At 31.9% G+C, this 14022-nt stretch overlaps 1 protein-coding gene across 1 annotated transcript in view; it reads left to right on the top strand.

Annotated features, from left to right (window-relative positions):
* The window catches only part of LOC121368943 (apoptosis-inducing factor 3-like), a 55728-nt gene that overhangs the window by 29979 nt on the left and 11727 nt on the right, over positions 1 to 14022 (top strand). The window contains exons 6-10 of the mRNA XM_041493707.1: positions 1578 to 1701; positions 3011 to 3123; positions 4642 to 4728; positions 10717 to 10808; positions 11442 to 11572. Of these exons, the coding sequence (XP_041349641.1) occupies positions 1578 to 1701; positions 3011 to 3123; positions 4642 to 4728; positions 10717 to 10808; positions 11442 to 11572 (547 nt within the window). The remainder of the gene's footprint in view (positions 1 to 1577; positions 1702 to 3010; positions 3124 to 4641; positions 4729 to 10716; positions 10809 to 11441; positions 11573 to 14022) is intronic.

The following is a 14022-nucleotide window of genomic DNA, read 5'->3' as shown; positions in this document are numbered from 1 at the left end:
TTTTTCAGTAATCACTGTAGTGGTTGATTATGTTACAGGATAATGGGTAACAGATGTTTGGTTCCCTGATTTTACCAGTATGCTGGTGGAAACTGTTTTTCATTAATCACTGTAGTGGTTGATTATGTTACAGGATAATGGGTAACAGATGTTTGGTTCCCTGATTTTACCAGTATGCTGGTGGAAACTGTTTTTCATTTATCACTGTGGTGGTTGATTATGTTACATGATAATGGGTAACAGATGTTTGTTTCCCTGATTTTACCAGTATGCTGGTGGAAACTGTTTTTCAGTAATCACTGTGGTGGTTGATTATGTTACATGATAATGGGTAACAGATGTTTGGTTCCCTGATTTTACCAGTATGCTGGTGGAAACTGTTTTTCAGTAATCACTGTGGTGGTTGATTATGTTACATGATAATGGGTAACAGATGTTTGGGTCCCTGATTTTACCAGTATGCTGGTGGAAACTGTTTTTCAGTAATCACTGTAGTGGTTGATTATGTTACATGATAATGGGTAACAGATGTTTGGGTCCCTGATTTTACCAGTATGCTGGTGGAAACTGTTTTTCAGTAATCACTGTGGTGGTTGATTATGTTACATGATAATGGGTAACAGATGTTTGGGTCCCTGATTTTACCAGTATGCTTGTTGAAACTGTTTTTCAGTAATCACTGTGGTGGTTGATTATGTTACATGATAATGGGTAACAGATGTTTGGGTCCCTGATTTTACCAGTATGCTGGTGGAAACTGTTTTTCAGTAATCACTGTAGTGGTTGATTATGTTACATGATAATGGGCAACAGATGTTTGCTTCCCTGATTTTACCAGTATGCTTGTGGGAACTGTTTTTCAGTAATCACTGTAGTGGTTGATTATGTTACATGATAATGGGTAACAGATGTTTGGTTCCCTGATTTTACCAGTATGCTGGTGGAAACTGTTTTTCAGTAATCACTGTAGTGGTTGATTATGTTACATGATAATGGGTAACAGATGTTTGCTGCCCTGATTTTACCAGTATGCTGGTGGAAACTGTTTTTCAGTAATCACTGTAGTGGTTGATTATGTTACATGATAATGGGTAACAGATGTTTGGGTCCCTGATTTTACCAGTATTCTTGTGGAAATTGTTTTTCAGTAATCACTGTAGTGGTTGGTTATGTTATATGATAATGGGTAACAGATGTTTGGTTCCCTGATTTTACCAGTATGCTTGTGGAAACTGTTTTTCAGTAATCACTGTAGTGGTTGATTATGTTACATGATAATGGGTAACAGATGTTTGCTGCCCTGATTTTACCAGTATGCTGGTGGAAACTGTTTTTCAGTAATCACTGTAGTGGTTGATTATGTTACATGATAATGGGTAACAGATGTTTGGGTCCCTGATTTTACCATTATGCTTGTTGAAACTGTTTTTCAGTAATCACTGTAGTGGTTGATTATGTTACATGATAATGGGTAACAGAGGTTTGGTTCCCTGATTTTACCAGTATGCTTGTGGAAACTGTTCTTTCTATAAAATGCAAAAGCATGTTATTTGTGATATTTTAAACATGTTTTCTAGGTTTCTGTCAAGAATGGAAAGGTGTTCGTTAAAGATGATCCCACCACATCGGGAAATAAACGTGTTAAGCCCATGTCGAAGGCATCCCGTGACAATAAACAAACTTTTGTTTTGATTGGTTCAGGTGAGTTAACAACCATTCTCATTGCATGTCTCTTAGACCGTAATAAAATAAATGCTAGGTTGTCATCCAAATTGTATTCAAAATGAGGATGGGGAAGAAATTGTGGGGTTTTTTTTATATGTGCAAGACAATTAAAATACTGTACATAGAGCACATGGTCAATTCTTGGGGTGGGTGGGCTTGAAAATCTGGCATTTATTTTATTTTACCTTTTAGATAAATTCCATGCATTTTGATTGGTCAATAGCCAATGCATACCGCAAGTACACTGTGTCATTTGTGGGAAAATACAGGATTTGTGGGAAGATATAGAATTTGCCGGGGTGTACGAAATGTCATGTGACTTGTTCGACTGGTTGTATGAAAATACAAACTGCGGGTGAGACTGACGAAATTTTCTCCAACTCGCCTTTCTGATTAATTTTGTTAAAAGTCTTGAATTCATTATGAATACCACAGTTCGGTACATTTTATTTTAACTGTTTATTTGAAGATTTCTTGAGCATGTTTGGCCAAAAAAGGTGCTAGATTGTAGTTGTTCACATATTAAAAGCTAATGCTAGAATTTAACATTGCATAATCAGTTACCGTGTTAGAGCTTACGCTAATTATCACAAACATATTTTACGTAATAAGTTGACATGTTTTTTAACAGGTTCTGCAAGTTAGTACAGCACGACAGATATTTTTTTTCGGCTGCAGGTGTTCAATATTGTTTTCCCGATACAATTACATCATAATCATAAACGTTTAAAACATGCAAAATAATACGGTGCAAGAAGTTGTCTCCCTTTGCGAAACATGGAGGTTCGAAATTATTTCAGGGTAAAATCACACGGAATCCTTGTTGCAAGCAATAATACCTTGTATAGTTATTTGTTAACAAAAAAATCTAATATATTTTGAGGAATTTGATGTTATGTTATTAAACTCAAACTCAAAATGTGTGTGTACTTTGTTAGTGTATTTTAGTTTAATTATAAAACAAAGATATAAAAGGTAATAAATTTGTTATGCGGTTTTTTGACAGGCATACAGGATTGTATGCCCCTCCAAAATCTGTATTTTCTGAGGCTTCGCTGTAGCCAAAATTTTGTGGTCCAGCTCATAGCCTACTTGTAATTAGCTGTCAGTGTGATAGTCATGAATTTCAAGAGTTTGCTACCTGATGTAAGACCCGTATTAATCCTCTACCGATCCAAGATATTGAGATCATATTTTGTGTAGCTTTATCATGTACTCTAGTGGTGTTGTTAAACAAAACAAAGTTTAACCTTTAACTTTTAAATATGTTTTTGTTTAACAATAGGGGCCGCCTCTGTGACCTGTGCACAGACTCTACGTCAGGAAGGCTTTACAGGAAGAGTTGTCATGGTTACTCAAGAAAAATATCTTCCCTATGACAGGACAAAGTTGACTAAGGTAAGTATTTGTGGTACAGTATTTAGAGCAATGTTTATTGAAAACCATAAGAAAAATTATCACAGACATAATATTGGTAGTGGTGACATTACATATATTACAATCTAATTAAAATTAGCTCCACTATTACATGTGGATCTAACACAAGCCAGTTGGAGCTCATGTCTACCAATCAAAACCTTACTTGCAGAATCATGCCAGTGATTTAAAACTAACAACACTGCGTAGTCCCCAAAGTCCAGGTAACATTTCGTCTTTAATTAATAATTTAAATATTGACCAATCACACTTCGCCTTTTATAACGTTATTTGGGAGCATACAAATTCTAAAAATATCAGGCGAGTCTATTTTGGTGGCCGCAGTACAGCGAAGCATACCAATACGTACGGGGTGGGTTATCAGTCTTCAATTTTACATTAAAAATTATTTATTTATTTATAAAAAAACTCAACTAAATCGGTCTTCAGTTTTACATTACAAATTATTTATTTTATAAAATAAAACATGTTTTAAGGCATTCGTAATTCACACGAAACATGTCGTATACCCTCAGGATAATTCGGAATGTGCAAGTAAGGTTTTGATTGGTGGACATGAGCTCCAACTGGCTGGTGTTAGATCCACATGTAATAATGGAGCTAATTTTAATTAGATTGCATATATTATAGACAAGTTTAGACCACAACATATCAAATTGATATCCAATTATGATTGAAGTGTTCCGTTCTGGGCACAGATTTCAATAGTGTGGACTGTCTGTGTCCAGAGGCCTAATTCACTAAACGTAAAGACAATGTGATGTTTTTTGAAAAATGCTTTGTGAACGAGGCCCCAGGACAACACTTCCCTGGTCTGTTACTTCCCATAATGCCTGTGTGGTTAGTGAGAGCGAAGTCACTGTAGTGGCCAAACACCTTTCCTTCGAGCTAGACTCTAGTCAAAGCTAATATTAGGAAAAATACTCTGTACCTTCTAGCCTTAATGCAGTGCTTTAATAACTGTGTAGCAGAAGTCTGATCAGGCCCATAGGAACGTGTGTGTGTTGTGCAGAAGGAAATGGTTTTATCCTAGAGTAATAACTGTGTAGTAGAAGTCTGATCAGGCCCATAGGAACGTGTGTGTGTTGTGCAGAAGGAAATGGTTTTATCCTAGAGTAATAACTGTGTAGCAGAAGTCTGATCAGGCCCATAGGAACGTGTGTGTGTTGTGCAGAAGGAAATGGTTTTATCCTAGAGTAATAACTGTGTAGCAGAAGTCTGATCAGGCCCATAGGAACGTGTGTGTGTTGTGCAGAAGGAAATGGTTTTATCCTAGAGTAATAAAGATGAAAATATGACTTGTGCCTTCCTCCCCCTCCCCCCAGTAAAGACTGTGCCTCCTGCACTAGTGATAGTGCCACACAAACCCGTTACATATTGTTACGGGTCTGGTGATACTTTCTTAACAACCAGGACCAGTTGCACCAAATGGACGACTGCTAGAGAGTGTGTGTTAACTCTGAAATACTATTTCTACAGGTCATGACGACTAAACCCGAAGACATTGCACTTAAAGACGCGGAGTTTTATAAATCAGCTGACATTGAAATTATGAATGAAAAAGAGGTGAGTGGAAGAAAATAATAGTAAACAAACATTGTGTATACAGTGAAAATAATAGTAAACAAACATTGTGTATACAGTGAAAATAATAGTAAACAAACATTGTGTATACAGTGAAAATAATAGTAAACAAACGTTGTGTGTACAGTGAAAATAATAGTAAACAAACATTGTGTATACAGTGAAAATAATAGTAAACAAACGTTGTGTGTACAGTGAAAATAATAGTAAACAAACGTTGTGTATACAGTGAAAATAATAGTAAACAAACATTGTGTGTACAGTGAAAATAATAGTAAACAAACGTTGTGTGTACAGTGAAAATAATTTTAAACAAACGTTGTGTGTACAGTGAAAATAATAGTAAACAAACGTTGTGTGTACAGTGAAAATAATAAAATAATAGTAAACAAACGTTGTGTGTACAGTGAAAATAATAGTAAACAAACATTGTGTATACAGTGAAAATAATAGTAAACAAACGTTGTGTGTACAGTGAAAATAATAGTAAACAAACGTTGTGTGTACAGTGAAAATAATAGTAAACAAACATTGTGTGTACAGTGAAAATAATAGTAAACAAATTGTGTGTACAGTTGTGTTATACAGTGAAAATAATAGTAAACAAACATTGTGTGTACAGTGAAAATAATAGTAAACAAACGTTGTGTGTACAGTGAAAATAATTTTAAATGAACATTGTGAATACAGTGAAAATAATAGAAAACAAACATTGTGTATACAGTGAAAATAATAGTAAACAAACGTTGTGTATACAGTGAAAATAATAGTAAACAAACATTGTGTGTACAGTGAAAATAATAGTAAACAAACATTGTGTGTACAGTGAAAATAATAGTAAACAAACATTGTGTATACAGTGAAAATAATAGTAAACAAACATTGTGTATACAGTGAAAATAATAGTAAACAAACGTTGTGTGTACAGTGAAAATAATTTTAAATGAACATTGTGTATACAGTGAAAATAATTTTAAACAAACGTTGTGTGTACAGTGAAAATAATTTTAAATGAACATTGTGTATACAGTGAAAATAATAGTAAACAAACATTGTGTGTACAGTGAAAATAATTTTAAATGAACATTGTGTATACAGTGAAAATAATAGTAAACAAACATTGTGTGTGTGTATACAGTGAAAATAATTTTAAACAAACATTGTGTATACAGTGAGGAATAGTAATAGTAAACAAACATTGTGTATACAGTGAAAATAATAGTAAACAAACATTGTGTATACAGTGAAAATAATTTTAAATGAACATTGTGTATACAGTGAAAATAATAGTAAACAAACATTGTGTATACAGTGAAAATAATAGTAAACAAACATTGTGTATACAGTGAAAATAATAGTAAACAAACATTGTGTATACAGTGAAAATAATAATTTTAAACAAACATTGTGTATACAGTGAAAATAATTTTAAACAAACATTGTGTATACAGTGAAAATAATAGTAAACAAACGTTGTGTGTACAGTGAAAATAATTTTAAATGTTGTGTATACAGTGAAAATAATAGTAAACAAACATTGTGTATACAGTGAAAATAATAGTAAACAAACATTGTGTATACAGTGAAAATAATTTTAAACAAACATTGTGTATACAGTGAAAATAATAGTAAACAAACATTGTGTATACAGTGAAAGTGAAAATAATAGTAAACAAACATTGTGTATACAGTGAAAATAATTTAAACAAACATTGTGTATACAGTGAAAATAATTTTAAACAAACATTGTGTATACAGTGAAAATAATAGTAAACAAACGTTGTGTGTACAGTGAAAATAATAGTAAACAAACACAGTTGTGTAAACAAACATTGTATACAGTGAAAATAATAGTAAACAAACGTTGTGAAAATAATTTTAAACAAACATTGTGTGTACAGTGAAAATAATTTTAAACAAACATATACAGTGAAAATAATAGTAAACAGTGTAATAGTAAACAAACGTGTGTACAGTGAAAATAATTTTAAACAAACATTGTGTAACAGTGAAAATAATAGTAAACAAACATTGTGTATACAGTTGTGTGTACAGTGAAAATAATTTTAAATGAACATTGTGAAACAAACATTGTGTATACAGTGAAAATAATAGTAAACAAACGTTGTGTATACAGTGAAAATAATTTTAAACAAACGTTGTGTGTACAGTGAAAATAATAGTAAACAAACATTGTGAATACAGTGAAAATAATTTTAAACAAACATTATGTGTACATTAATTTTAAACAAACATTGTGTATACAGTGAAAATAATAGTAAACAAACGTTGTGTACAGTGAAAATACAAACATTGTGTATACAGTGAAAATAATAGTAAACAAACATTGTGTGTACAGTGAAAATAATTTTAAATGAACATTGTGTATACAGTGAAAATAATTTTAAACAAACATTGTGTATACAGTGAAAATAATAGTAAACAAACGTTGTGTATACAGTGAAAATAATAGTAAACAAACATTGTGTATACAGTGAAAATAATAGTAAACAAACATTGTGTATACAGTGAAAATGATTTTAAATGAACATTGTGTATACAGTGAAAATAATAGTAAACAAACATTGTGTATACAGTGAAAATAATAGTAAACAAACGTTGTGTATACAGTGAAAATAATAGTAAACAAACATTGCGTATACAGTGAAAATAATAGTAAACAAACATTGTGTATACAGTGAAAATGATTTTAAATGAACATTGTGTATACAGTGAAAATAATAGTAAACAAACATTGTGTGTACAGTGAAAATAATTTTAAATGAACATTGTGTATACAGTGAAAATAATTTTAAACAAACATTGTGTATACAGTGAAAATAATAGTAAACAAACGTTGTGTATACAGTGAAAATAATAGTAAACAAACATTGTGTATACAGTGAAAATAATAGTAAACAAACATTGTGTATACAGTGAAAATAATTTTAAATGAACATTGTGTATACAGTGAAAATAATTTTAAACAAACATTGTGTATACAGTGAAAATAATAGTAAACAAACATTGTGTGTACAGTGAAAATAATAGTAAACAAACATTGTGTATACAGTGAAAATAATAGTAAACAAACATTGTGTATACAGTGAAAATAATTTTAAATGAACATTGTGTATACAGTGAAAATAATTTTAAACAAACTTTGTGTATACAGTGAAAATAATAGTAAACAAACATTGTGTGTACAGTGAAAATAATTTTAAACAAACATTGTGTATACAGTGAAAATAATAGTAAACAAACATTGTGTATACAGTGAAAATAATAGTAAACAAACGTTGTGTATACAGTGAAAATAATTTTAAACAAACATTGTGTATACAGTGAAAATAATAGTAAACAAACATTGTGTATACAGTGAAAATAATAGTAAACAAACATTGTGTGTACAGTGAAAATAATAGTAAACAAACATTGTGTGTACAGTGAAAATAATAGTAAACAAACGTTGTGTGTACAGTGAAAATAATAGTAAACAAACGTTGTGTGTACAGTGAAAATAATTTTAAATGAACATTGTGTATACAGTGAAAATAATAGTAAACAAACGTGTGTACAGTGAAAATAATTTTAAACAAACATTGTGTGTACAGTGAAAATAATAGTAAACAAACGTTGTGTGTACAGTGAAAATAATAGTAAACAAACATTGTGTGTACAGTGAAAATAATTTTAAATGAACATTGTGTATACAGTGAAAATAATTTTAAACAAACATTGTGTATACAGTGAAAATAATAGTAAACAAACGTTGTGTGTACAGTGAAAATAATAGTAAACAAACATTGTGTATACAGTGAAAATAATAGTAAACAAACATTGTGTGTACAGTGAAAATAATTTTAAATGAACATTGTGTATACAGTGAAAATAATTTTAAACAAACATTGTGTATACAGTGAAAATAATAGTAAACAAACGTTGTGTATACAGTGAAAATAATAGTAAACAAACATTGTGTATACAGTGAAAATAATAGTAAACAAACATTGTGTATACAGTGAAAATGATTTTAAATGAACATTGTGTATACAGTGAAAATAATTTTAAACAAACATTGTGTATACAGTGAAAATAATAGTAAACAAACGTTGTGTGTACAGTGAAAATAATTTTAAATGAACATTGTGTATACAGTGAAAATAATAGTAAACAAACATTGTGTATACAGTGAAAATAATAGTAAATAAACATTGTGTATACAGTGAAAATAATAGTAAACAAACGTGTATACAGTGAAAATAATAGTAAACAAACATTGTGTATACAGTGAAAATAATAGTAAACAAACATTGTGTGTACAGTGAAAATAATTTTAAATGAACATTGTGTATACAGTGAAAATCATTTTAAACAAACATTGTGTATACAGTGAAAATAATTTTAAACAAACATTGTGTATACAGTGAAAATAATTTTAAACAAACATTATGTATACAGAGAAAACCTTATAAACTGGACACCCATGGGACCTAGAAAAAAGTCCTGTTTTAAAGGGGGTCTAGTTTAAAGAGGTTATGTTTTGTACCAATGTTTGAAAAAGGGACTATGAAAAAACATACAATTTTGAGGGAATTTGGTTTACAGGTACTCCATTTGGGTTGTGTTTTGAGGGAATTTGGTTTACAGGTACCCCATTTGGCTTGTGTTTTGATGGTTTTATTGTGCTGTAAATCATAAAATTTTACCGATCTTAATATTTAGCAAAATCAAAATAAGTGACATATTAGTGACATAAAATGTTAGCAATGTTATATCAGAAACTGAAAAAAAAGAAAACTAATACTATTGATCTATTGGGACATTATGCAGCTTACAGACAGCTGCATTTTATTAGAAAATGGTAGGATGTGCATGCTAACTAACTATTATTGTTTGCTATCTATTTTGGTTTAATCAATAGCATGTAACCATTGTCATATAAACTTTTTTCAGGATGGTCGGTTATATGTCTCTTTAAATTTAGTGTCACAAAATAGTAGCATCTTGTATGGCATCGCTAAATTCGTTGAAGTTTTTATGCTCGCACTCATTTCCTGCTTAAAGTATTTCACTGTTAATTCGTGTACGGTTTTAAACACTAAGCAACATGTTTCAATCAGTTTCATTAGCTGTACGTGATACTCCAGTCAACACTAACTAATTATACTGTTTTTGTGTTTAGTATAGACTAATCAGGGTTACAGTCAGACGTGAAATACTCATAACAATTTCTAACTATTTGGTGAATTGATCGTGAAATACTTACAACAATTTCTAACTATTTGGTGAATTGATCGTGAAATACTCATAACAATTTCTAACTATTTGGTGAATTGATCGTGAAATACTCATAACAATTTCTAACTATTTGGTGAATTGATCGTGAAATACTCATAACAATTTCTAACTATTTGGTGAATTGATCGTGAAATACTCATAACAATTTCTAACTATTTGGTGAATTGATGAGAAAACTGGAGATCAGATTAAAATTTAGTTAGGCAAACATAATAAAAGAAATGGGGTGGGATTTAGCTGAAGTGCATGTGTCGCAGGATCGACCCATTTCAGTGGATCCATTCAACTGATTAGGTTTTTTCTCGTTCCAACCAGTGCGCCACAACTGGTCAAAGGCCGTGGTATGTGCTTTCCTGTCCGTGGGAAAGTGTTTATAAAAGATGCCTTGCTGCTAATGGAAAAGTGTAGCGGGTTTCCTCCGATGACTACAAGTCAGAATTACCAAATGTTTGACATCAAATAGCCACTGATTAATTAATCAGTGTGTTTATTTTTAATAAAAGAAAGTTAAGGCTCTTAAAATAATTGTCTTGGTTTAGTTTTTAAATTAACATATTGGCGACATAATTACCAAATATATACTTCAGCATTTAGCAAACAATGGTTTCTACCCTGAGTGATTAATCTTGTACTGTTTTAAACTTTCTTGTGCTGTTTGGTTTTATTCAGGTGGTTGGTGTGGACACTAAAACGAAATCTGTGACTTTCAAAGATGGCGGCAACATAAAATATGACTCTCTGCTGATAGCAACAGGTGGAAAGTGAGTTGGTTAATCATCACATGAAAATAACTGTTATATAATGCACAGTCATTTATTATCACAAAGTAATCCAGAGATGAAAATGTTGGAATTTGTTTGGAAATTTGGATTTTAGCTTTGCTCAAAAAATATTTCTCTCCTTGTTTTTTAATGAAATGCTCACAGTAACCCCTTTTCAAGTGCATGCAAAATCTTCAGGCTTTCTTGTGCTGTGTTTATGATGTAGTGTTTAATTTTTTTAAATTTATCCTGCTGTTTGATCAGAATGAGAATATTGTTAGACTTGTGACAACGGCTTGTATGTTACAGTTTTCTCTAACCTTAAGTCGGAAGATGATGTTAATTTTCCAGTAGCCAAATGACAACAGCACCATCTTTTGTGTTGAGCTCAGAATTCAGTGTTTGCAAAAATGGTGTTAGTTTGTGACAAATTATGAGTTCTATATCCATAAAACTTGGCTCACACATGCACGTGGCTGATCCACTTATTGTGTGTTAAAATATTTTAAAATTATATATATCTTTTTACATACAAACAAAACTAAATTACCAGTATCCGGCAGTCATCAATTTTATGTCACAAAATTCTTTAAAATCTGTTTTTTATTTAATTCATGTCTCATATATTTATAGACCAAGAATTCTGCCAATTCCTGGGATTGAGTTGGACAATGTGTGTCAGGTGCGGAACCCGGCCGAGGCCAACAAGATTGGGAACGATACAGCAGGGAAGAATGTTGTCATACTGGGCTCATCGTTTATAGGTACGTTCATTTGAACTTACAATATATTTATAGGATATTAAACAAGCTTCCATTTTGTATCATATTTATGTCTCTTATGAAATATTTTCATTTGTCACGAGTTTTAGTGAGTGACAATGAAAATTATTTCATGAGGGATATAAACATGATACAGAATGGTAGCTTGTTTAATATCCTATTTATTACCCATAATCGATGTTAATTTATATCACTCAACTTGTTTAATTGACATTCCTGTAATGTTGTGGTGTTAGTGTGCCAATTGATGATGTCGAAGTGTTACGTCCCACTTGGCGTTCTATTATGGGTAATAAATACATGTAATGTCATCTTGTGAGAGGCATTTATATAGGCCTACAGCCAGTACAATTTATTAATGGAATAAATATAATATTATTTGAAGAAAAAAAAAAGGTGTCTTTGTCAGTTAAGACTGCAGTTAATTGTGTATCTTCAATACAACTCCGGTATCGATATGCATAACATTAAATCCTTTAGATCAGAATTTACAACATAACAACACCAACAGTACCCTTTTGAATTAAATAAACATATCAGTTGATTTAAAACTATTCTATACACTTGACAGTGGTTAATTATTGAAATAGTTATTTTAAAGATTAATTTGCTGTTAAAACGATTTTTAATGTATTTTATGATTATGTTAATGTGCTTTAAAAGTCTTCACAAACACTTGTCACCACACTTCTTACTATAGTTCATGTGCACACACAGCTTTCATACATGGGTGTCATTTACAAGAATAGAGAAAGGATCATACAATGCAAGAAAAATGTCCGGATAAAATGGGTCCTGGCCCCGTGCTTATAAACCTTAAAGTCTAGCCATTAATAAAGTCCAGACTTTAACGTTGTGGCAACACCATTCAAATAGCATTACGTTAAAGTGTGGACTTTATTAAAGTCTAGATTTTAAGTTTTATAAGCAGGGGCCCAGATCATTGTGCAGCTTTAAGCTTTAACAAAGTAGTTTGTTTGTTCATACTTACTTTTGTGCTTATATCTACTTAAGGTTCAAGCACACTGTCCTGGGCACAAACCTCAGCTATCTGGGCTGTCTGTCTAGGACAGTGGATTAGTGGTTAATTTGTTAGTAGTTAGTGAGAGAGAAGTCGGTTTAGTTGCCTTACACATACCCACAATCATTGAACTCACACTGGGTGGGAGCCGGTACCGGGATGTGAACCTAGTACCTACCAGCCTTAAGTATGTTACACCACTGAGACCAGCAATAAAGAAGTCAAACACCAAGTCTGCTAGATCCCCTCTCTCACCATTAGAAATGTCTAGATACGCTGGGCTGCTAGCTTTCAGGGTTAGTGTTGGTGGCAGGGAAATGTGGCCTGTGTTTGGCAACAATTTGACTGATTTCCTGATGTCATCATTCAGTTTAACATAATGTACAAAAACTAGTCTAGCAAGCAGGCTTGAATTTAGCTTTGGGCTTCTGCTGATTTTCATCATGGGGACCTCCATTCTGCCACAGGGATGAATGCAGCACTTAATTTAGCACCATGGGGACCAAGCTTTGAGCTTCTCAATTTCAAAATATGACAGTAAATTTACAGATACTAACCTGATAATTATCAATTTTTGCCTCAGCTTTATGTGGCAGTACTGCTATTTGCTGTCTCAGATGTTCAGGGATGTATTTGTCCAAGAGAATTTTTGTTTTCAAATTCTCGATTAGTGATATTTCTAGTCACTTGAAAATAGATTATGAATTACTGTTTAATGTGTTAAAACTATGTAGTGATCTCTGAAACTTAATTTCTTAGCAAAATGTTCCCTGACTTTATTATTAAATTATGCCACTGTAAATATACAGTTAGTTTTCCATAACACTAATTATTTCCTAGGCTTTGCTCAAAATAGTTTAAAATACTAGCAATGTAAACTTACGACACTAGTTACTGTTGCATTATTGATTCCTTAGTGTACTTAATAATTTGTAATTCTTGTTAATTAGCATAATATTTAACTATTCAGAACATGTGATATAAAAGCCAATAGCCACTTAACAGTTTTGTTACCTTTCTAGTATGTGTAAGATTGTTTAGCTTCAAAACAGTAAAACACCAAAAACATGTTTGGGAAACATTTCAGTCTTTATTATTAATTACTGTGTATCTGTGGCTGACTGTTTTTCATAATATACACATTGCTTAGAATCATTCTAAATTATTAGTCGGGGTCAAGACATAGCCCAGTGGTAAAGCGCTTGTGGTTGGTCTAGGATCAATCCCTGTGTGTCGTCTCATTGGGCTATTTCTTGTTCCAGCCAGTGCACCATGACTGGTAAATCAAATGCTGTTGTATGTGCTATCCTGTCTGTGGGCCCATTGGGCTATTTCTTGTTCCAGCCAGTGCACCATGACTGATAAATCAAATGCTGTTGTATGTGCTATCCTGTCTGTGGGCTCATTGGGC

Source organism: Gigantopelta aegis, chromosome 3 (genome assembly GCF_016097555.1).
Source record: "Gigantopelta aegis isolate Gae_Host chromosome 3, Gae_host_genome, whole genome shotgun sequence".
Classification (NCBI taxonomy): Eukaryota; Metazoa; Mollusca; class Gastropoda; order Neomphalida; family Peltospiridae; genus Gigantopelta; species Gigantopelta aegis.
This window is presented reverse-complemented; position numbering and strand designations above follow the sequence as displayed.